Source organism: Fundulus heteroclitus, chromosome 19 (genome assembly GCF_011125445.2).
Source record: "Fundulus heteroclitus isolate FHET01 chromosome 19, MU-UCD_Fhet_4.1, whole genome shotgun sequence".
In the NCBI taxonomy this organism is placed as follows: Eukaryota; Metazoa; Chordata; class Actinopteri; order Cyprinodontiformes; family Fundulidae; genus Fundulus; species Fundulus heteroclitus.
The window spans coordinates 18,081,382-18,105,112 of record NC_046379.1 but is presented as its reverse complement, the minus strand read 5'-3'; the positions used below and the strand labels follow the sequence as shown (position 1 = coordinate 18,105,112).

General features: G+C 39.7%; 1 protein-coding gene across 4 annotated transcripts in view; it reads left to right on the top strand.

Moving 5' to 3' along the window:
- cdin1 (CDAN1 interacting nuclease 1) overlaps positions 1-23,731 on the top strand; it is a 98,213-nt gene that overhangs the window by 15,939 nt on the left and 58,543 nt on the right. For 2 of the 4 annotated variants that reach the window (XM_021315907.2, XM_036150408.1), the window contains exons 3-10: positions 59-104; positions 1,859-1,923; positions 2,760-2,820; positions 7,509-7,581; positions 17,865-17,944; positions 18,332-18,381; positions 21,047-21,114; positions 23,145-23,210. In XM_021315907.2, the coding sequence (XP_021171582.1) occupies positions 59-104; positions 1,859-1,923; positions 2,760-2,820; positions 7,509-7,581; positions 17,865-17,944; positions 18,332-18,381; positions 21,047-21,114; positions 23,145-23,210 (509 nt within the window). The remainder of the gene's footprint in view (positions 1-58; positions 105-1,858; positions 1,924-2,759; positions 2,821-7,508; positions 7,582-17,864; positions 17,945-18,331; positions 18,382-21,046; positions 21,115-23,144; positions 23,211-23,731) is intronic. The other 2 variants (XM_036150409.1, XM_036150410.1) reach the window with 2 other exon arrangements.

Sequence of the window (23,731 nt, the reverse complement as noted above, 5' to 3'; positions counted from 1 at the left end):
TTTGTCTCTGTGCAATGCACTCTGGTAATTAACTTTGTCCTTCTTTTATTTGTTCCAGTCACTCGCAGTCCACTCTTCTGAGCATCTTCTCCCTGGAGTACCAGGTTAGAAGTTTTCTTCCTTTGTGAGCCGTGACAGGTGCCTAATTGAATGATGAATGTCCCTTTATTTCTTTGTAATTGAACTGCCAGCTTTCTGATTGGTTTGGAGGAGCCCCCCCCCCCCTCCAACCCCATTTATCCCCCCCTCGCCCACCCCCAACGCACACACACCTCTATCCTCTCCTCCTTCACGTTCACGTTGAGGTCCTTTTCCTGCCTGAGCCTCGGTGGATGTCTGCCAAACCTTCCCATCCATCTGTCTAATAACATCTAGCCCCTGCTTATTTGGTGGACCCGTAATAAATTATGCTAAACCATTATTATTCTGACAATAATAATTTCCCCGTGTAGTGCGGCTGTGTGTGCTAAATGTTTGCTGACTCGCACTGTCACTGCTGCTTTCCACGGCTGACAGCGGATGATGATAAATGGCCACTGCCGCCAGTGGCAGAAGGCAGCACAGGCAGAAAATGGAGTCATTTATCATCCCACTGACAGGTGTCAGTCACATTGGCCGTCTCTGTGGAATTACATTTTTTTTTTTTCGTGTGTGTGTGTGTGGGGTAGCTTTTAAATAAGCTGTTTTTAACCAATGCTCTTCCTCTTTTATCCCCCGTCTTCCTGCCTCTCAGCATAGGATGGCAATTGAATTGCATGAAAATGTCAGGGTTTGGTACGTGTATAATGTCAGGGTTTTGATCGAAAACGAGGAAATGAATACAAGGTTCGAGTGGAGCAGGTAGAGGGGAGGGAGGTGGTGGGTTTGAACAAGGCCGCCTTGGCACACTTTGACCTGCAGTAAACTTATTGAAATTAAATTACTGCTCCTACACAAGAGAGTACAAGAGAATGGTATTAGTTAGCTTGACGTATTATTATCATCGAGGTCGTTTGCTCCTTTTTCCATCAGGGTGCTGATGGTCCAGATCCCCATTTGGGCATGTAGACTCTTATGGTAATGGGATGTAACAGAAAATCAGGAAATAATATACTTTTAAAATGAATTTGATACATATATTTAAGTATTTTGGAGAATTTCTTTTTGAATATTTATCTCTAACTAATAAATCAGAAATACTTAACTACAGTAAAGACCAAAATCCATACCCTTGGCAGATTTAGGTCTAATGCAATCTTTTAACTTCATCAACATGATGTTCTGGAGCGGCCCAGCCAGAGTCATGGCTTTATAATGTGTTACAGAATATGTGGAGGGAGCTACAGATTAGGGTGTTGGCAAGGAGGCCTTCCAGTCTGGAAGAACCCAAGATAATGTTTTATCTCCCAGGGATTCAATAAGCTATTCAGTAATTAGAAGAAATTTTAGTTTCTTGTAATGCCATTGAATAATTTTTAATGGAATTTAAAGAAAATTTACTTTTTTTTTTAGATAAATGAAAAAAGAAAAAGAAATTCTTCCAAATATATGCTTCTTTCACATTGCTTTATATGATGAAAGACAGTCTCGTTTCCTACCCAGAAAAAACTTTTCGATTGAATGAGAATCATTTTATACCTAACTCTTCCAGGGGTATGAACCGTTTTGGGCTTATCTTTAGCTATCCATGGAATGGGTGAAGAAGGAAGGGGAAAAAAATGGGAAATGTGTGCATGTGGAAATATGGGGACGAATTGACTATGGTGAAAGTTGACCTGCAGCAAAAAAAAAAGGAGAAAAAAGAAATGTTTTCATTTATTCCACTTATGATCTTATTAGTTTATCCATTCATTTGGACTTATTATTCCCGTTGCCACAGAAACGAACTAAACGGACAATCTCAAGACACCATGCGCCGGATGTCATGGAGCGATACTACAGGAGGTATTATCCTACACATTTCTATTTATTGCTTCTTCACTTGATCCTTGGCCTCTCTGTAGTTTTCCTCCTAATTTTGTCACGACCGCCTGCTTGTTTTCTTAATTCTTCTCCTCCTAATTATGTGTTTATCTTTATCCTGACGCGCTACGCCTGAGAAAAAGGCCTTGCCAAGGTTGCATGTGAGATCACGAGCCAACCACCACGGTTATAATCGCCTTCAAACACATCTCCCCTCTCAGAATCCATCCCCTGCCGTCAGTCTGCACCTGCTACGCCACAGCGCTGTTCTCACTGTCATATTAAGAACAGAGGAAAAACATGAGACACTTGCCTTACGCAGGCTTATGACGGGCTGATTATGTGTAATTCGATGAATATGGCTAAATTACAAAAACAACAGCAAAGTCTGCAACGGGGAAAGCCTCTTTGCATATTGCAATTAGCCTTTTATCTAGCTTATTAGGCCATTGTTCTGGAGAAAATAAGCCTGGATAATGCACTTCTAATCCACTTAGAGGAGCAAACCTCAGAGATGATCTTGGCGAGATCTGAGGGGAGTTTCTGTTTTTAGCTGGCGAGGGAAAAAAGGCTTTTTGGGCGGCATGGGGTTAACTAACTATCATATGCTTGTCTGGCTTGAAGGAAATTTGAAGCCCTCCAAGCAGTGCTGTTTTAACCGCACTGAGCCTGCCATATGCCACCCAGGGCAATGTCATCAGGGACATTAGCATGTCTTGGCTAGCCTGCTCTAGCCCCCTCTACCCTTCTGTCAGTCTTTGTGAGCTGTTTTTCTTTTCTTTTTTTAACCACTGCTGTTGTCCTTTGTTATAATGAAGGTATCTGAATGAAGCCCAGGTTCGCCCCACTGCTCCCGTCTTGCTGGAGTTGGCAAATGAGGTAACCAACGCTTAGTTTACCTTATTTTCTCACCTTTGAAACATAAACTCAGTTGATGCCCTCCGTGCGAATGAATAAAAGATGTCTTTGGTTGAGTTTTTGGATTTTCTCCCTTGGCTGTTAGTCATTATCAAAATTGGGAAAATGGTTCTCTCCATTACCAATTATCTAATGTAATTAGCTTCAAGCTCCATTAAGCAGATGTAAAAATAGGTTTTTGTTTTATTTTGTAATTTTCCAAATTGCCGTTCGCACAGAGTTGTCACAAAGTGCGGACAGGTGAGGACAGGGGTCACTGGTTCATTCCTCTCTTTATCACGTTGTTGTTTACTTTAGCAGCTCGGAGTCGTGTTTTTACTGCTGAAACAGTATCTGTGAGACATTTGGATGATAGATGTGGGATCAGCTTCTGCTTTGGCTATATTTGTAACTTTTATTCTATTTTAGGGGATGATTGGTACTTTCAGTGGCTTATACGACATATATTGTTGCACCAGAGTGTTGTTGGGGAAATATTATAAATATATTCTAGTTCAGCTGCTGCGGCATGTTGACCAAAACCTAAATATAGAAGCACCAATTACTAAATACCTAATTCTTAAGGTTTACTGTAATAGTCTACTTTGTCATTCTATCAAGATATACCAAGGTTTTTAAAAGGTAGTATTTAAAAGAAAATACATTTAACATTCACCTTTTGTTGAACTCTTGAAATCAGCTGGACAAAAGAGGGTTATTAAACATTTCCTTTGCTCACAAGAAAGACAAATTTAACTATTTGGAAACACTTTTCTTTATGGAGAATGGGGACAGCCATGGTTCTGGAGGCCAGAGGAACCAGAATAAAACTAAACAAATTGTTTAGCTCATATCTGCTAGATAATTGGTGCCACTGTTATTGCAGGCTAGCAAGATGGTATGATATTCAAGCATTTGAAAACCATTAAAATGATTTGGTTGTTTATTCTATATTGTTGCTTAAATCTGTGTCTCAAAGCAACAAACAAATGTTAGAAAAACATAACTAGTAATTCATTTATTTACTTTAATTCATGTAAGAATGGTTTTAGGCTCTGTGTTTTAGATTAGAACAATTACTTGATGTTATACAGGTTTGTTTTAAATTCTTAAATTCAAATAAAACTTGTTTTTCTTTTTGTTTTGGTTTTTGCTGAATTTTATCAAGACCGGAATATGAGAAACTTATACAAGCAGCTACCTAATTTAAATGCACATTTGCTCTTTTGGTCTCCTCTAATTTTTCCTATTGGAACAGACATTACCATCAAATTTATCATTTAAATTCATACTTCAGTGTCATTAGTTCTTACAATATAGAGGTTTCTTTGTTTAAAATTGGCGACGACCTGAAAGTTAACAGCTATTATTCATTTTCTACTTAATTGAAATATTTTTTTTTTGTCTGGAAAGAACATAGATAACGGTCTATGAACCATTTAACTGTCATTTTAATATGCTACTTAACATTTAAACCAAGCACTCATGCCCTCCCAGACTGCTAATTGATGTAGTTTCGTGTCTTTATGAGATAATATATCTTCAAAAGAGGTAAAGATTAACAGAGATGAAAGCTATTTATGGATATTTTTGTTCCCAGAAGAAGTCCATGAATAGCGGATTCTAAACTCACTGTTTTTCAAGCTTTATGGGGATCTTTATGCAAATGGTACATGTAGGCTTTAGTACAGGTGGAGCTCGTGGAGCACTTTATGTGACAGCCTTTAGCTTTTTTTGGATAAATGATGAGAGTATTATTTAACTATCATTATTTTCAGCGGGATTCCTGAGCTCTGTTAATCTTATTCACACGCTCACAGCGCCTGCACTGCTGCAGACTGGCTTGAGAATGGAGATGGACTCATGATTAATATGAAAATTAAGGAGATGCAAGTACCTGAACTAATCAGGTGGCACTTATTCAGGCTGAACCGGCGTAAGTAATGCTGCCATTTCTCATGTGTCAGTTTTCCTAGAACTTGAACCTTTCTTGTTATCCAACGGTGTGAGGGGAGAAGAGGCCAATAAGCACTAACTGGAAGCAAGGATGGAGAGGAGAGAAGCAGAGACGATCAGACAAATTTGAGGGATGGAATGGGTTGCTGCAACTTGACTGTGGCAAAAAGAGCGGCAGTAAAATGATCATTGGTCCTAATAAAGACACAAAAGCCACACCCTAATTATAAGAAACACGTTGGGGATTTTTACAAGCTCTCATCCTCTTGCAGTATTATGGAAATGTTAACAAATGCCATAGCGGAAATAAAGACATTGTTTAGACAGAAGGATCTCTGCCTCTAGCATTACCATAATGCATCCGAGAAAAGATGAAACAATCCGCTCGCTGCGGCAAGCTGAGGGCAAATTCACTTTTGGTCCCCAATTATGCTAACAAGAGGGAAAATGTTCAGTGGCTGTAAGAATGTTGCTTTATAACAAGCAGGTCTCCAGCAGTGTTTTAATTCCCTCCATACTAGTGAATGAGTTAACGCGTCTTCGTGCTGATATGCGTGCTGTATACATTGTTTAAATAAAGGTCAACCCCAGCTGAAGGAAAACGGACATCCCTGTTTCACATATACATATAGTACGTGTTTTCTGCATGTTCATTTTTCTACAATAAGTCAACCTTAATTTAGTTTGTCCTCACAACAGGCTTCGCTCTTGTGAAAAAACAATTTTCCTTGCAACAACGATGTTTGAAGTCTGAGGGAATGCAGTGTGCCGACAGAAAAAAAATATGGTCTGGTCGACACCTTTAGCATCAATCATTAGTGCTCTCCTACCTGTCAGGGATTCTCTCTTCACTCCAACCAAAACATTGCTCACCTATAAGGTGTCTCGGTGTTCAAAGAGTGCTAGAGCCATAGGTTTTATTCTTCCTATTAGGGACTCCATTCGCATTGTCCCTGAGGTGTGTCCTATTAGTTGCTGCTGTTTTGCCTCAGTGATCATTCTATGATTAAAGCTCTCTGTTGTTTCTCGCCCGGGTGCAGTATGTGCGGCTCTTTTTCTTACAAGATGAGAGACCGGGAATGTGTCTTTGACGGAGGCTAGGGCGATTCAGACAGCTACCTTGGCGTTGTCAAGCCATTGTTCTCTTTTTCAAAAGGTTATGGCAAAGTGAGGCTTTCAAAGACCAGATTGCAAGGGGATTGTCAAAAGGTAGGTCAAGGGTTAGGACTACAATAATATAATTTAGAGCCATTAAGATCATTATGATGTATGACATCAGCGAAACATCAACTGCCGGTGTCATTTCTGTGCTGAAATCCCTAACCTCTTTGAAGAAATATGTGGGATTTTGTCTGATGTTTTTCTACGTAAATCAGTTCCTCATTGAGGTAAAGCAGTTTCTCAAGTGTTTGGAAAAGTATTCATACCCCCCGAACTTTTTTGCATTTTGTTCCAACCACAATTTTCATTTTTTTATATTTTTTTTTGTTGCAAAAAGCAAAACAGTAAAACTAAAGTAAAGTCTGAGGTTTCCCCTTTATTCTGAAACCCCCTGAATAAAAGCAGGTCTTTAACATTCAGCTAATAACTAAATGGGTCTGTTCGTGCGTCATTTAATTCAATATAAGTCCAGTTGTACTGTGAAGGCCTCAGATGTTAGCCAGAGGACACAATTAGCATCATGAAGACCAAGGAACGTGGAAGACAGCTCAGAGGTGATGTCACCTCTGAGCTGTCTAGAATCTAGACCTATAAACAGTTGAGAATCTGTGGTAAAGCTGATGTCCACAGACACTCTCCATCCAGTGTGACTTAGCTTAAGCTATAAGGACCAGTGAACTAAGGCACTCAAAAAGTGATGATTCTTCTGAAAAAAAAAAAAAGCCTTATTCATTTAAACATGGCTAAATGGTTAAAAAATGTCAACCCATTTCAGCTCTTAGGCCTTCATCAGGGCAAACTCGAGATGGCTGCCAGGGACCTGTATTTAAACCTGTTGGCCCAGTGACCCCTGGTGATATAATCCTTATCTGATCAAATACATAAGGAATATACATAAGAAAAGTCAGTAAAACGTTTCAATTACATCGAAAGCTTGCGACCATTTTCAAAATTGTCAAACAATTTATAATCATCGAAAAAAGGAAAAGTCCAGTTCTCCGTTCAGACCTGGCTAGTGTGTGGCTTTAAGGGTGTAAATCCAAAAAGATTCACCCTGGAGAAATCTGTTCACTCTATCACCACCACCTCTTACATATTCTTGGATTTGTTCTTTACCACAGATTTTTAAGGTGTTACAATTACCATGCTTTGCATGTTTGTAATGCATGGCCATGGGGTATAGGGTTTTTTTTTTTTTGTCCTGATGGCTTGCTTATGTTCTGCTAATCTGGCTTTAAATTTGCCTTTTGTTCTGCCTACATAATAGATACTTTTTGCAAAAATGGGCTCAAAATAATGTCTAGATGTGCAAAGCTGGCAGAGACATACAACAAAGCTGCAGCTGTAATAGTAGTGAAGGGGCTCCTACAAAGTAAATTCCCAATAAATAAATAAAAAACAGCAAAGGTTTGTATATGTAACCTGACAAAATGAGAAGCTGAAGGTGTATGGTTTGCAAAAGCCATTGTTTGCCTTTATTTTAAAGTAGCAATAACTTTGAGACCGTAATCTTTTTTTCTAATCTATTTTGTTGCTGTGCATTTTGTCTGAAGGTGGATCTGTCTCCTGCTCTGATGGCTCGCGGTATCCTGGATCAGTTCCTTAAAGACACGGACGGCGAAATGCGTGAGTAACACCTTTCAGTTTGTCACTCCACCTATCTTTCACTTCAGCCTTAATTGTCGAGCTTTGTCTGTTGAACCTCTCCCCATTTGAGCCCAAAGTCCAGCCCATCAGCTCTATTTTCAGTCTGCCCAACCCTAATAGGAGATGGACAACATTTAGTGGAAATGGCGTCCCAGGACACATGATTGGCAATTAAGTCTTAGGAGAGCCACCTCCCACTCCAGCGTGGATCAATGCTAGCAGCCTCATCTGTATTATTTTTAACACTTCTGGATTCTTTCTTCGTCCACCCTAATCTCACAATGCCGCCTCTCCCTCCTTTAGCTCCTTCCCTTTCCCCGGACCTACTGGTGTGCCCGTAGGAAATTGAGTTGAAGAAAACTGTGACAGAATAAGCAAACTGTTCCTGGCTTGTGCTGATGGAGCGCCACAGGAGAGCAGAATTGCAGACGCAAATATTTTCGTTGAACGCGTCGAAGAGAGTTTCCAGAAATCTCTACGTGGAAATTCTGTTTATTATGCTTCTCCTTCCTGGTGTCCTCTGCAGCCATTTCTAAGATTTTTGTGCTGCTCACACATGAACTTTTTCCAGTTATTTTTTTTTTTTTCAATAACATACAAATACGGCGTTGTTATAGTTCCCCATTATTTCAGTGGTTCTGTCCTGTCAACTAGCTGCATTTGTCTGTAGGGCAGTCAATACTTCTGAGAGTGAATCACATAATGTCAAAAAAAAAAAAAAAAGACGTGCTTCCAATTTAAATCAAGAAAGAGATTAAAGTGGATGTGTGTTATATTCAACTTCACCGCAGCACAGCCATTTGTCAAAGTCAAACATGTGATTGCTTTGGACCCGATGTTATCCACTGCCTGTCAAAATACCCGTCTGAGCAGCTTGTAGAACAGGGCATTCATCCAGGAGAGCTAGTCGCCTCACATAATAGCATGCTGCATCGCTCCATCTCCATATTGTAAAAGCATACTTTAATTGCTCACAGTATGGGGGACTCTTCATTGATGGTTGTTGTTTAATTATAACAGTAGTGATTCGAACAAGTCTCCAGACCGTCGTCTCATGAAACAATCACAACTTTAATACAACTTGGACTTATATTGTGTATACAGACCAACATAAACTAGCCGGCAGAGCTGCAAAGAGCTGATTCAGATTAAAGTGTTTTCATGACCTAGATTAAATCTGTGGTAAGAAACATGACTATCAAAAGCTGCCCATCCCATCTGACTGAGATTATGCGTAAAGTATCAAGTAAAACTGCATTTATTTGGCACCTTTCAAGACAGGGATAACGATGTGAAGTACAGAAGAAAACTAAAACCATCAGTACATTGAAACAAATAAAAGCAGTTGTAAAAAGATGAGTTGTAGTTTCTTTTTAAAAATACTTAGCAGAGTCCACAGACCTCAAACTAGAGGGGAAAACAGTCCAGACTCCTGGGGCTAGGTCTTCGCAATATGGGCCAAAATCAATATCACAATATGTTGAGCAGTTCACCTCGGCAACGATAAATGGACGATAACACTTGACATTTTCTCCATTTTTTTTTTTCAACCTCACTACCTCTTTCGTTTCAGACTGGACGGGGTGGAGTCATGTGATTAAAGACTGTGAACCTAGCGCAGCGTCTTAAAGGGACATTAGCATAGCCTACCTATACGCAGCCAAAAAATGACAAAAACAACTTTTCATTTATTTTTATTTTTTTTGAAAATACCAACATGGTCAGGTATTGTCATAAATGTTGGTTTATCACCCAGGCCTACCTGGGGCTACTACTGAGAAGGCCCTGTGTTCTTTAGTTTTCAGCCTTGTATGCGGCCCAACCAGCAGACTTTGGTCACATGACCTTAGAGACCTGCTTGGGACATACAGATGTAAAAGTTCAGAGACGTACGCCGGTGCTTGACCATCTAGCGTACCCTAGAAGACTAGCAGCTGCTGACTTAAAGGCTTATTCTACAAAGTATTGACTCAAGGGGTTTGAATGCAAATGTTCGATCCACTTTTCTGATTTTTATTTGTAAAAACCATTGAAAATGAATATTCCTTTTCCTTTTCACTTCAAAACTGTACACACTATTGTGTGTACAAGACAATGTAAAAGTTTGTGGTTGTAACAGGACAAAATGTTAAAGTTGCTTTACCTTTTCTGAATGTTAGAAATGCATGATTTTAGAAGCTATAAGGTTTTCATATAGTATTTTTTTATTGGTTTTTGCTTAATAACCTCTTTTTTTGTTGTTGCTTTTTCTTTTTCAAATTGCTTTCCGGAACATAGCTGTGGAAGACTTTGGCGGTGGCCTCCTTTAAACTCCGCGACTGTGCAGGGGATTTGTGTTTCAACTCAGCTTCACTGCAATCTCCCTCTGACCCGTTCGGCCTTTCCACACGAATTGCTTCCCACATATGCTGCGGTCAAACCGTCGAATCTCCCTCTGAGTATATTAGAGCCCAGTAATGTGTTTCCACCATGAAACAATGCAAGGATAATTGTCTTTGCTGGCGATTGGCTAACAGGTTGGTTCAGTGCTATAGGCAGGCATATCTGTCATCCCCCCCGCCCCCCAGCCCCAGACTCCATTGCAGCATGCACACGTTTGTGTTTGTTGCGTTTCAGTGGAAGTCTGCAGGGAGGACAGGCTGGCTCACTGCAAAGATCAATAGACTTCTATAAAAGGGACATTACCCCCGACTGGGTGAGTGGCTTGCCTTTGCCTTGCGCCGTTGTTGTTTTTATTCCCTTACTCTTTTCTCTTGCATTTAAGAGAAACAGGAATGGGGCCTCTGGGACTATAGAATATATGTACAATCACCAGCAGCGGATCAATAGAGAGTTTTAAATTGTTTTGTGTACCGTCCTTGTTTTGTTTTTGCTTGCTGGCTGCAGCCGCTCCCCCTCCCTCCCCCCTTTGGGGCTGGTGCCCCCACACCTCTACCTGATGACACCCCCAACAGTCTGCCTCTTCTTCTCACAGCTTAAGTAAAGGAAATGCCATCAGTCGGGCAGAATTAAAGCATGTCTGGTGGCGTTTGTGAGTGAATCGATACATGCAAAACAGATTTATTGCGTATTGAATGTAATATCAGCATCCATAATGTTTTTGGCTCATGAAGACGGACTGGACACCTGGGCTAGGAAAGGTCATGTGCACTCAGTCGAGATGATCTCAGTGAAATTCCTTTAGTTTTTTTATGCAAAGAAATTTGCAGGATAAATAGATCAACAACGATTGAGGAATTATTTAATTCTATTATTTAATCACTGGTGTGGGACTGAGTCCTCATAGTATTTACAAGGTCCAAAGTTTAACAAGAACTCCAGAACGTAATATCATAGTTCAGTTCCAAGCGAACAAAATGTGTCAAATTTGATTGGAAACTGATGTTTTTTTTTTTATTCCTATTTTATTTATTTTTTCACTGTTTAATTATGTTAAATAGTGAAAAGGGTTTTAATATTGATTTAGTTGAAATTATTAAAGTATTCAAATGAAATTTTGTTTATTTATATGTGCTATTTTTTTTCTTGCACCATAAAATGTTCCAAATGAAGTCTATCATCATCAAACTGATTTTAAAATAAAATGTAATATGTTTTCCATTTAGATGCAAAGAAGACATGCAGAACAGACGGTTATATTTAAAAAAAAACTTTAACTTACATTAAAAGTTTTAATTTACGCATACATTTTTAGATCCAATTGAACAATGTAATGTCAAGTTGTGACTACATGCAACAATATTGACTGTAGGGGAGGGCTGTATTCCATACATGCAGCCCAATGTTCGGTTAATCTATAATTCACGATTAACCGAATCCTTTGATAACTAAATTTGCAAAACTCCTCGGCTGCCTGGTATTGTTACTTTGGCTGTTTATACCATCAGTTCTATGCGACGCCAACAAACTGTACATTTATTCTCCACAATATTATTTAACCGTCATTTTTGTGTACTTTTAGAAGTACTTAGCTTATTACTTAAAGTATTGTGAAGGATCCTTATTAATAACGTGTAGAGCAGTATTTGTGAGGATCTCTAGACTATGTGAATTGATAGATTTCTTGTCAGAAAGCCAGTGTTACATTGCGATGTTATTTATCATCAAATGTATTGTCATAGTAAGAGATACCAGGATATATTGTGGTATGATTTTTAAAAAATGTATACATGCATGTACGTCATTGAACAGAATAATGATTGAACATCTTTTCAGCATGTTTATTATCTTACTTTGTTCTGCGCAACACAAATTCACCATCTACCACTTTGTTGCCATTGCAGTTCTGCCTCAGAAACCTTTTAGAAGTCACCAGCAGACACACTGGGGGAGCTCATGTTCCTCTTTTTCGTCTCATGCTATCTCTCCATCTTTCTTTCTATTCCTCTTTTGACAGGAGCCGATGTGCTTCTGGATTTAGACATACTTTTTTTTTTTTTTTTTTTTTTTGAGGAGGCAATTTTGCGAGCTATTTGACCTTTTCCATTTTCCCAAGGCCCAGTTCCAGATTAGATTGCTACTCCATGTTTTGTAACTATGTGATTCGGCTGCCTTTGAGATTTATAGTCACATTCCTTTACAGAAGCCTTGTACGCGGCGTTATAAATGTCCCGCGTTTGATGTTAACACTGAGAGAATGTTGGTGTCTGCCATGATCTTTTTACATTCTTGACAGAATTCATAATAGCCGCAGTGTTTTGCTGATAAAAAAAAAAAAAAAACGCGCCGAGAACTGAATATTGCACTCCATTTTATCCAGTAAGAATCTCTTAGCGTTCACTATGATTGTTATTGTTCTCCGAGTGCGCCTCTCTCCTCTTGTCTTTCGCACCCCTCCGCTGTGTGGAGCTGGTGTTTGTGTAATTGCAGCCTTTTTTCAAATAATGAGAGCAAGGGCTCTTCATTAGTCGGCACAAATGCGACTGTGTGTGTGTGTGCGTGTGTGTGTGTGTGTGTGTGAGGGAGGTAAGCAGCACCGTGGCACTTCACTTGACAAGTATACTAATTACTCCTTTTCAGTATAGGAGCTCCAGTCAGCCTTTGCCACAGTCTAATGGCCTGACCTGGGAAGCCTTTCTCCATAGCACAGCCTCCCTAGGTCTGATATCACTACAACTGTGCCTATACGCACACACACAGACATGCACACACATACACGCACTGAAATGTAAAGTTTCATATCACCACTATCAAGCAGAATCAGGTGGAAGCAGATCAGTTCTGCCCCAGTAACCTCTTCAGGGACTGGGCTCCTCCTGCACAGGAGATACTACCTCATATTATCAGCTAACACCCACACACCACCAGTTTAAAAAAAAAAAAAAAAAAAAAACATGTTTTTTTTGTTTTTTTTACCCGCTCATCTCCGACTCTCTTCCTCCTTCCAATCTTCATAGTTTTTTTTTTTTTTTCTTTTTTTTTTTTTTCCAGCGCGGGAGGATAAATTTAAAAGGAGTAAATTGGAAAATCAAATGAGGGCTTTAGGCAGCCGCAGAGATTTGCGGAGCTGTCGGCCGGCGTTGGAGAGCCTCATCCATCATGTCCCACAAGTAGTCAATTCCTCTAGTATCTGTAAATGTTTTCAGATATTAGCCAATTTATATGCTCCGAGATTCATCATGGAAAATCAGCTTTAGCGGCGCACATTATCAGAACCTGTCTCTCCCCTTGCTCCGTGAAGTTTGATGAACGAGCACCCCTCCACAGCTCAGTGGGTTGTGCATGGAGGGTGGGGGGGGGTTGTGGGGGCGGTGGATATAACGAACATGGGTAACTGCCCCCCACCCGGCGGAAAGAAGTGGGTTTTTTAATTAATAAACAAACTTCCAGAGGAGCTCATCAGTGTCGAGGGCAATAACAACAGCCATCCGTTATTGTTTATCAGGGTCCTCCCTCAACAAATGTTGCTATTTAATGAGGTTTCCCTGCATTTTTTTTTTTTTTTTTTTTTCACATAACTTTTTTTTTTTTTTTCCCCCAGAAAAGAGAAGTTCTCTCGCCATTGTTGTGTTGCTGTTACCTTGCAGGGTATAGCTTATCTTGCTTTGGAGTTGTATATGACAACAGACTTGTGATTTGTTTACACTGGTTGTTTTCTTTACCAAATCCCAATGGAGGCGTAGCGTTTCACATCTATTATTCTCCTCTCCTCTGTTCTTTTCCTGCTCAGATGTTGACGGTGCGATGCCGTGCCTTAGTAAGGATTTATACCAACATGGGACAATTACAGTAAATTTGGTGAATGTTTACAAGGTGCAAAGTTGCGCTGCAGGGCTTTGTTCTCAGTGCCTGGTGTTCCTGAGATTATCCTTTTTATTTTTCCTGCACATTTTTTATGCACGTGTTTTTTTTTGAAAAGGAATATGTGCGCGTATGTGTAGCAAGAGAGGAGCTCGGGGTGTCACGGAGGTGTGCCGCTGTGCGAGGCGGGGGCGTCTTTAATAAATGTATGCTGATGTCGGAGGCTGCAGCGATGCGAAGGATGCGGAGGGCCCTGTTGTTATTTACTGCTGTGTTTGTGCGCAGCAGCGAATCCCCGGCCTGCAAATGGCATTACACCCTGTGATGAATGAGCATTAGGGTAAACTCATTTTAAAAGCATCCTGATTTATTAGCAGCCTGGCCTTCCATTTTCATCAGGTCAATGCTTGGCTGAAATTCCACAATGTCAGCGCCAAGGTCACCTATTTATGGCTATTTTTAACCCCATCGCTCAAAAAAAAGAAAAAAAAAAAAAGAGGAGGCGGACCGGCTAGCGGAACCGCATCCGATCACTTATTGTGGCCATCAACGAAAAACACCAAAGAGCTATAAAAACCCAAGAGTTAGAAGTCTAGTCCTAGACGTGTGTGAGAGCGTTATGTGAGAGACCAAAACGTCTCAGTGGTCATCCTCCAATTATGAGTGCTAGTAAGACAAGAGCTGTAATGGCCAAGGTTTGCCTTCGGGGAGGTTTATTACACGCTACTGTTTTGCAGAAGTAGCGTCAAATCTATAAAACGACCATTAGGAAGAGGGGGGGGAAAAAATCAATCAAAATGCCATTAACGTGGAATAAGTTGCCAATATTGCTGATGTGGTTGCAGGTCCTTTGATTTTCCTTCAGATTATTAGGCACAGTCGAGTAGTGACTTTGTTAAGGGAAACCGGTGTTGTTGGGGAGTAATATGTCTCCTAGCTTCATAAAGTTTGCTGCCTCATATTTCCCACTGTATTGATTATCCATTATCATTTGTCAAGAGGTGTCCTAACTCAAGGGGAAAATATAACCCTCTTTCTTCACCGCCGCCTGCACTGCACACGAGCGTGGTATGGATCCGAGTGTGAAGGTACCAATCTCTGAGAAAAATGAGCAGCGAAATAAAGCACAGCCCCTGTGCCTCGCAGCTCTAGGAGGGGAGCGTGGGGTTACGGGGTGGGTTGTGGTGGAGCATCGTGGCTGGAAGAGATGGAAACAGAAACCAGGTTGCCAAAGGAAGGGGAGAACAAAAAAAAAAGATGAAGATCTGGCAGAAAAAAATGTAGAGACAAAGACGGAGAAGAAGAAGCAGAGGAGAGATGGGCTAAATAGGCATTGTTCTCATTCCACCACCTCCATATTTCTTATTTCAGAGAAGGGATCACGTCTGTCTTTGTTCACTCTGTGGGGGGTGCTAACGATATAGTCGGCGCAAAAACAAGACAGTTTGCAATAATTTGAGTAAAAATAAGAATATTTTTTTCTTTTTTTGGAGTTAAGGTTGTATAAGCTGGTTTCAGAAATATATAATCCATGTAGAATATTCTTGACCATGGGCATTTATCGTATTGGTTATCATCACCGTAGAAAAAAAGTAGTTTAACAATTTATCTACTATTATGGATATTTGATTATCTAAGTATTCCAGATTGTGAAGCATAGGGGATCAAATTCAGTCCAGGCTTATAAAAACAGTTAAATAGGCCATTATTTTAGAGCAAAGTGGAAGCTTTGAGGCAGATGCCAACTTTAGCCTAGTTAGCAGGTAACGGTTGGCCAGTCTCGGTGGTCTCAGTCTGCTTAGAAATGATTTGTATTGGACGTATGTTGCCATAAATGCTGCCATAGAAAGGATTTAAAAGTGGTTGGGGGCATATTCAGTGCTGCTATAGCCAAATGCTGTCAGCCAGCTTTCAGAGATCCTTTTTAGTTGACGTTAGCTCATCCTTTCTTCAAAATAAGAGTCAAGAACACAGGTACAGAGAGCCTAGCTCAGATCAATGACCTTTTTATATCCGGGCACCTTAATGATAGCTTACACTTCACAAAAAGTCACAATACGAGAGCATCTTTGTAGCACTTAAAATGGACTTTACTTTGGTGGTGTGTGTTATTGCAAGCCACGTCATCTTCTTCCCCTCAAAACTGATGCATAAATTATTTTTAATTGCTTAGTAATTCAGCATATTTTATTAAGCAAATTAAATATCCATAAAATCCTTAGCTCTTCCGTCTTCATCAGCACAACGTTTTCGGTGCACATACGGTGTTGACACTCCTCCTGTGGATCCTGAGAACCTCCAGTGTGTTGGTGCAGACACCATCCATGCCTGAAATGTGAATAGAAACATCCCATCGCATTGTCTGTGATGCTGCACGTCTGTCAGATTCCTGCGCAGATATATCACCGAAATGGCACGTCTCAGCCGTTTCGTCACACAATGATACAATCCATTTAATCCAAATCTTTTTAAGAAGTGATTTAAGGAATTTTGAGCTGTTGCAGTAACACTGAGTCAATCCAGCGCGCTCTCTTTCCCTGATTTATAATGTTAGTCGAGCAAGAATGGGATGAGAGATGCAGAATACTCTGCGTTCATAACAAAGATAAACTACAAGAAGCGGCTGTGCTGTGGACTGAAACATTTATCTACGGAAAATCTGCATGCGCTCTCTAATGGACAAGGGGAGATATACGACACTAACTGGATAAACTGTGATCAGCCCGCTTTTTCTGTCTATATTTGCACAACGTGATGTAATATGGACTTTTTCTTTTCTCTATTTAAGCCAGCAATGAGAGATTTTTTTATTTTGTTGGTTAAACAACATTACCGTATTTCATGTATTCTGTCTTACAATATATAGGATAAAGACGCACGGATTTTTATTTTATTTTTTATTTTTTTCATGTTGACCGCAAGTTTTGACAGATTATTTTGCTTTACTTTCCTCAAATACTATAAAAAATATTCAGCTGACTCTATGAGAGATGGTAGTTTTTAGTCCAACACAAATGAAGGATTTCAAATGTAATCACCATTATGCCAAATTAAAAAGTGCACCAAATTACATGTGCATGATTTATGCATTTATAGACTGAAATCGGTGGGAGATATGATTTTTTTTCATCTTTTTCCTTTTTTACAATGTTTTTTGTGGCACTAGTAGCCTTTATTCACTTTAATCAGACAGGCAATTGATAGAGAGAAAAGGACAAGAGGTCACCGGGCAAGTCAGATTCATGATGTGTAGACACATTATCTATCTGGGACTGCTTCCATCGAATCCGTTTGTGTGAAAGGAGGGACATTCAGCAGAACTGTCCGAGCTGATTGGGCGCAGCAATACCTCGTGCCCGCCTACCAAAGTTTGGTTTTAGCCAATCATGGTATCAAATGAAAATGTCGCAAGCAGGCACAAACGTATCTTTGCCATTGAAAAATGCACAAAGTGCTTCTTGCTGTTCTTTGAAAGATAAAATAATTGATTATGAGAAAACATGATAGCAGCAGCTAAGTGTGCGTACTCCTGCGCTGCCACGTTAATTTTTGTTCGGCTGTAGGCTTGGCAGCTCTTGCTTTTGTCACAGATGTATGTCCCACCTTAAACCACAATACTGCAATACGATTGGCCAACCCGCACTTGGTCGCTTCTCGAACGTTTTGAGACGGGAGCGCGACAAGATGGATTCTTGTGTGGTTGTGAACCCACAAATACCTCGAGAATTCATCTTGCAGGCAAGGTTAGAGTAAAGGTCCAAAAGTTTCAAGAGTTGAACCTCTGACAATAAATTCAAGGACCAATAGGCTTTGCATATAGAGCCCCAGCCCCACTAGAGATCTCAGTGTTGATGCAGTTAATGAAAAGGTAGACCTTTTTTTTTTTTTTCCTTTTCCATGATTACCAAGATTTGACCTGCCAATCGAACGAAATTGCTAGATTCAGATCTCTGGCCAGTTCTTCCCTAACAAAGGGGTATGTTTTTAATTTGCCCTAATTTTCCTCTCTATCTTGATTTCAGCTCCCAAAGCCGTCCTCAACAGCATGCTGAAGGAGCCGTCGTTGATTCCAGACCAAACGCTGGCAAATAACGTCTATCAGGTTAAGAACGTTACACTTTGCATTTCTCAAGTAAATCTTAATGAAGTAGTTTGATTCATATTTACTTTTGAGGAATACGTTTATCTGTTTAGAAGTGTGTCGCTCCATTATTTAACCCACCGTCTGCTCATAAAGGAGGAGCTTTTAAATGTTACTCCTGCACACACCTGACACAATCCATCAGTTGCTGGTGTTTGCTGATGATGTCACATGGCAGCCAGCGGTCATGTCTGCCAATCTGCCAGCATCCACTGTACCCCCCCTACCCCCCCTCCTCTCTGCACTGCATGGGCTTTCCTTATTCACTTACACCAGCTTCTTTTTTGTGTGTGTGTGTGTGTGTGTGTGTGTGTGTGCGCCATAATATTTCTTCCCCCTCTTTTTCAGTGCACAATAAATGACTGCTGTTATGGACCGCTGGTAGACTGCATCAAACAGTATCCTATCCCATAAAATTTTAAGCTTGAAATTGACGAGGAGCTATTGAAGGGGGATGAGATGTGTCTGGCTTCACCTGACATAAAAGTTCTGCTTCACAGAGTGAAGTGTTTCATCCTGTCTGCCATCCCACTCTCACCGATCCTGGGGCTCGAAGGCAACGGAGGGAGGAGTAAGAGAGGCGCGCTGGCTGGCCCTAAACGCATCTCTGTGTGAATTCGAGAGATGAGACCCAATGTTCTATGATGCAAAAGAACAATATTTAATAGCATCGTCGATAAAAGGTGGCAATTATACTTGTTTAAAGACGTGAATTCGGAATGTTCTTTTTTTTTATTGTCTAGCTGTCCTTTACAAAGCTGTCAACACTCGTGCCATCTAGCAGGACACTGACTTTGCCCCTAGCATAAGGGCAGAATGAGAGTCCAGATTTTTGGGGTGGAACCAGCTGGGAAGCACACCAAATATTTCCTGGGGGAGGAGACTTATTTGAATGATTGTGAATGTGTATGCATGTGTTATTGTCTCTCTCCAGGCTTTTCTCGAGTGCGGTGGGGCTGAGTTGTTCTGTTCACGGCCAGTGAAGCCTGTCCCATGCCGCCCTCCTACTCTTCCTCCCCCTCTTTTTGCCATTTTGCAGTAGTCTTCTTATTGTGAGCTGAAAATCTGTTACTCTGCCACCTAGTTCATAATCAACGCCCCACAGTTGTACGCTTTCAAAGAACTCTACATATGAGAAGAAGAGCTCTTTTATGCATGTGGGCATTACCTCTTTTTTTTGCCATTTAAGTATAATCCTATTAAGAATGTCTTTGTCCTACCTAATACTAATATATTTATATATAGCAATGGAGTAAAAGATTCTTCTCTGGCAGCAACCATTGCTCATTTTAATTCAGAATGGCTTTTATTTAGAAATGCATTATTCAAAGTAGGTGCTGCAGGAATGAGCAGAGCACATGCAGTGATCAATACACTCTAGATTTTCTCAAAATATTTGTTTTGTCCTGTGCATTAAAGGAAAGCACTTTGGAGTTTTCTTGAGAAAACCTATTTAATTCACCTGAAACCCCGCTGCTGCTTTTTTGTTGTCCTGGTTCAAAGTGGCTTTGCATCTTTAAAGATCTTTCCAGCTTTACTAGCTTCGAGGTGAAAACGTACTTTCTTTTATCTCGCCCTAATGCTATATCTGTGATGTTTTGTTTTTTTTCCCCCATGGTGATGTTGAAGTGACAAAATTCCTTTCAACAGAATACAAAAGCACAATAACAGTTGTGCATTTGTCTTGGTTTTGAAGTCACGGTTTAGTAAGTTTACAATAAATAGTTTTTTTTATATTCTGTTTAAAGAAAGTATGAACAAAAATAAGTTCAGTAATAAGTAAAAACTTCTGAAAAGAGATCATCTATCAAGTAAAGAGAATAATCATTTAAATGCAGCATGAGCTGTTCCTGGGCCATGTCGGTGATGGATTCAGGTTAGCATTACAGTCCATACTGTTGGCAAAATCAGAAGCTTTGAAAACTCTTTAAACCACTGAAGCTTGTGCTTACAAATATAAAGATGGTATAATTTGATAAAATGATAACTTTGTAGCTCTTTTTCCTTTTAACCCATGTTTGAACCCTAGGGCTGCGCGATACAGACCTAAAATAATAGCTCTTTATTTTTTGGCTGAATGCCGATATGATATTTATCTCTATATGTTTTTGTTTTCATAAAGTAATTATTAAAAGGAATCTCTGAATTAAAGCTTGATCCCAAATGTCTTACAGGCACATCTTTTAACAAACAGCATAAACATGAGAAAGGACTGAAACATAACCTACTGGAATACATAAAATTATAGTTATAGCACAACATAGACCATCTAGATATAAACAATATAGTCTCATCCTGTATTTTTTTAAAGAAATTGCAACCAATGTTTCCGACAAGTGAGTATAATCGGTATGGATAATCTTTTTTTTTTTTGTTGTTTGTTTGTTTGTTTTTTTTATATTAAGATAATGGTTTCAAGAAAGTAATTACAGTTCCGTCATGTCAAAAAGCATTTCCTTACAGAAATCTCTATATTATTCACAATTAAATGTTCAAAATCATCCAACTAATTTATCTCAGAGAAGGATCGTCTGAATGGATGCTAAAAGCATTTTTCAGGTGGTGATTTAGTCGTTGAGGAAAGAAGCAATTGGAATCGACCTGGTCCGATGTGAAAAAGTAGTTAGACAACATACAGACAAACATATATGATGGTGGTAATTTAATGATCTAGAGCTGATTTGCTTCTTCAGGACCTGGACGACATGGACCCATGAATTCTACTTGTTATCAAAAAAAATACTGGAAAATGTCAAGATACCAGGAAAAAGCAGCAGGAAAATAATCTAAAGCATTCCAGCAAGTCCATCCCTGAATGGCTCCAAAGTCGCAAACCTGCATCGTATACACGTTTTAAAACAATGCTGCGTTCATGCCAGACGTTTTCAGCATGTAAACATGTACTCCTGCGAGTTAAATATTATGTTCATTGTTCTTTTTCTTTAGCTTTTTTGTTGTCATTTCTCTAGCCAAGTCTGCATTCTTGGGAAACATTTGTTTTTATTGAAGCAGGCATAAAATGCTTCTGCGGCTGTATGTTGAAATCCTTGACACAGTTCTCAGCGCTGTTGGCCAAGAGCATGAGGTGCTGCTCCGTGACAAGCTGATGGAGAGAAATCTTTCTTTTCTGGGTGAGTCATCTGCCCAACTTTTATACATTTGTTGTCTTTAGTTAGGATTTTATAATACAGCTTGTTGACAACATATTTTTTCTTGATTTTTTTCACAATGCCATTTGTTATAATCCCTGTTAGATAGCTGTGAACACATCTAAGATAAATATCTAGAGAGCCAATGGTTTCCTGCTTTGCTTCAATTTCAAAACTTCAAATATTCTTCCCATCCGTTTGATCATTACTGTTTTGCCATGATTTCTTATTTTGTTTGTCCACAAGTAAGCAAGTTGAAGCTCATCATTTTAGTTTTCTTTTGCAGCTGCAGAAAGGATATTCTTTTTATCAATATTAAAAATAGTATTTGAACCCAAAACTTGTAGTTAGTACAGTATGTTGAGTATTACCTGAACATGTCCTTAAACAACATTTCTTCCAGGAACTGACATGGTTGCAACTTATTGTCTTTAAATGCCTTTTTAATGCAAGAAATTCAAACAAACGTCTGACCATGAAAGAGTAACTTCCCCACAGAGGAGCTGACAAATGTTTCAGCAGATTATAGGATGACGGAACATGCAAAGTTGCTTTATTTGATCTTTTTTGAGCTTTTAACCTCTGTCATGAGAAATGTTGGCAGAGGCAAGCTAAGGTTATACATTCTTTTAATAAGACACATTGAGACTGTAGTTTTAGTAATCCAAGACACCCTAATTGGTAATATATGACGTTGAAGCGAAAACCATGTTTTAGAGCGGCTGCTCTTTCATAAGCTTCTAGTATGAATGACGAATGCTGTCGGTCTGAAAGGCTAAAGGAATATTTTGAATCCCATTCTTATGTTGTATTATGCTTCTTAAAGAAAAAAACAGAATTGGCTACAGTCTGTATCTCCTGGTCAAAGCTTAGTTAAACACCGGATATTGGAAATAGGCCAAAGATATTCATATTGATGCATCTTTTTTTTTCTCTCTGTTACTGTCAAACTTTTCTGACCCAGATTTCTTACTCTTGCAACATTATATAAGTAGTGAATTGAGTTAATTATAGGAAGAGTGGAATTTTCAACTCTCGCTTCCTCCCATCACTCCCAAGGTCAGATAAATGATGAAAGACAAGCCATTCCCTCCATCACCGAGGCCATATCATTTATTTGGACATGGAAAGCTGGCCTTTCTTCAGGGCTGCACAGAGGACCGTTCTAAAACTGGGTCCGAGGGGCACGGGGGCCACTGAAGCAGCCTCACCCCATCTGATAAATGGATTGGAAATAAGCTACCCAACAGCAGGGATGGCCCATTAATTTTAATCAAAGCTGATGTAAAAAGGCGATCACATCCACATGAGAATATTAACAGCTCAGTGTGTGCGAGTATTGGTTCCAATCCTGTGACACGCGTGCATACAAGCAGACACACACACACACACGCAGACACGTTTACAACAGCATCACTACATTCAGGGTGCCCCTCTGTACCACAGGCCTCTGGCAGCCCTCACTGACCTCTCTCGGCTCTCTTCCTTCACCCTTGGCTGATGATGCTACCTCCTTACCGCCACCCTCCATCTCTCCTCAATTCCTTTCCATGGCCCATTAGTTGAGCTTGGCTGAAGACAAAGAGGCAGGCCCTTGGAACTGAATGACCTGGTCAGCCCGAGATTTAATGGAGAAATCAGGTGTTGTAGATATAATGACCAAAGCACACCAGAAGTCAAGGACAATGGCTGCAGTCTGCACAGTCAGGGGTCAAGCTTACGGAGGGTATAATGCCAAAGTCGTCCTCGTCCTGCAATATATTTTCTGAGGCAAAGCCAAACTGCAACCTAAAGGGAAAGCTTTGCAATTAAGCATGTCATGTTTTGTTTTTTTGTGCAAAGACTGCAAATATGTGAGACCCAGATAGTTAGTTTGCTGCACTTCTTGTCCTCTACTGCAGTTTTCTCCATCATTACATAGTAGGAAGTAGATTAGTTATAACTGTTTGATTCCACAAAATGGATTTCAAATTAATATAAATAAGAAAAATTCTTCACTTTATATCTCGCAGATGAAAACCAACTGAGAACTAAGGGCTACGACAAAACACCCGATATCATCCTGGAGGTACCTATAGGTTAGTATTCACAACGACCTGTTTAGCTGTATTTGTTGATTTCATGGAAAGTGGTTAATGGTTTAAAATGTCCAATCTCATTGAAGATTTTATTCATTTCAGTAATTCCATTTTACAATGGAAACTATAGAGTCATTATATACAGTGATTTATTTCAAGCATTTATTTTTGTTAATTTAGATCAATATTCCTTATAGGTATTGAAGAGCCAAAATTCAGTTTCCCAGAATATTTGCTAATTACAAAAGGCCAATAAAAAGATTTTTAAAATATTTCAGCCTACAGAAAACGATGTTCATGTATTGTAATTTATATCCACTCAATACTCGATTGGGGATAATTTTGCATGATTACTGCATCAATGCAGATTGGCATGGAGGATATCAGCCTGTTGCTCTGCTAAGGTCTAATGGAAGCCCAGGTTGCTTTGATTTGACGTGTTTTTTGAACTTTCCATCCACATGCTTGGATGCAGCCCTTTGTGAACATGATTATCTTACCCTCAGAGACTGTCTACTAGA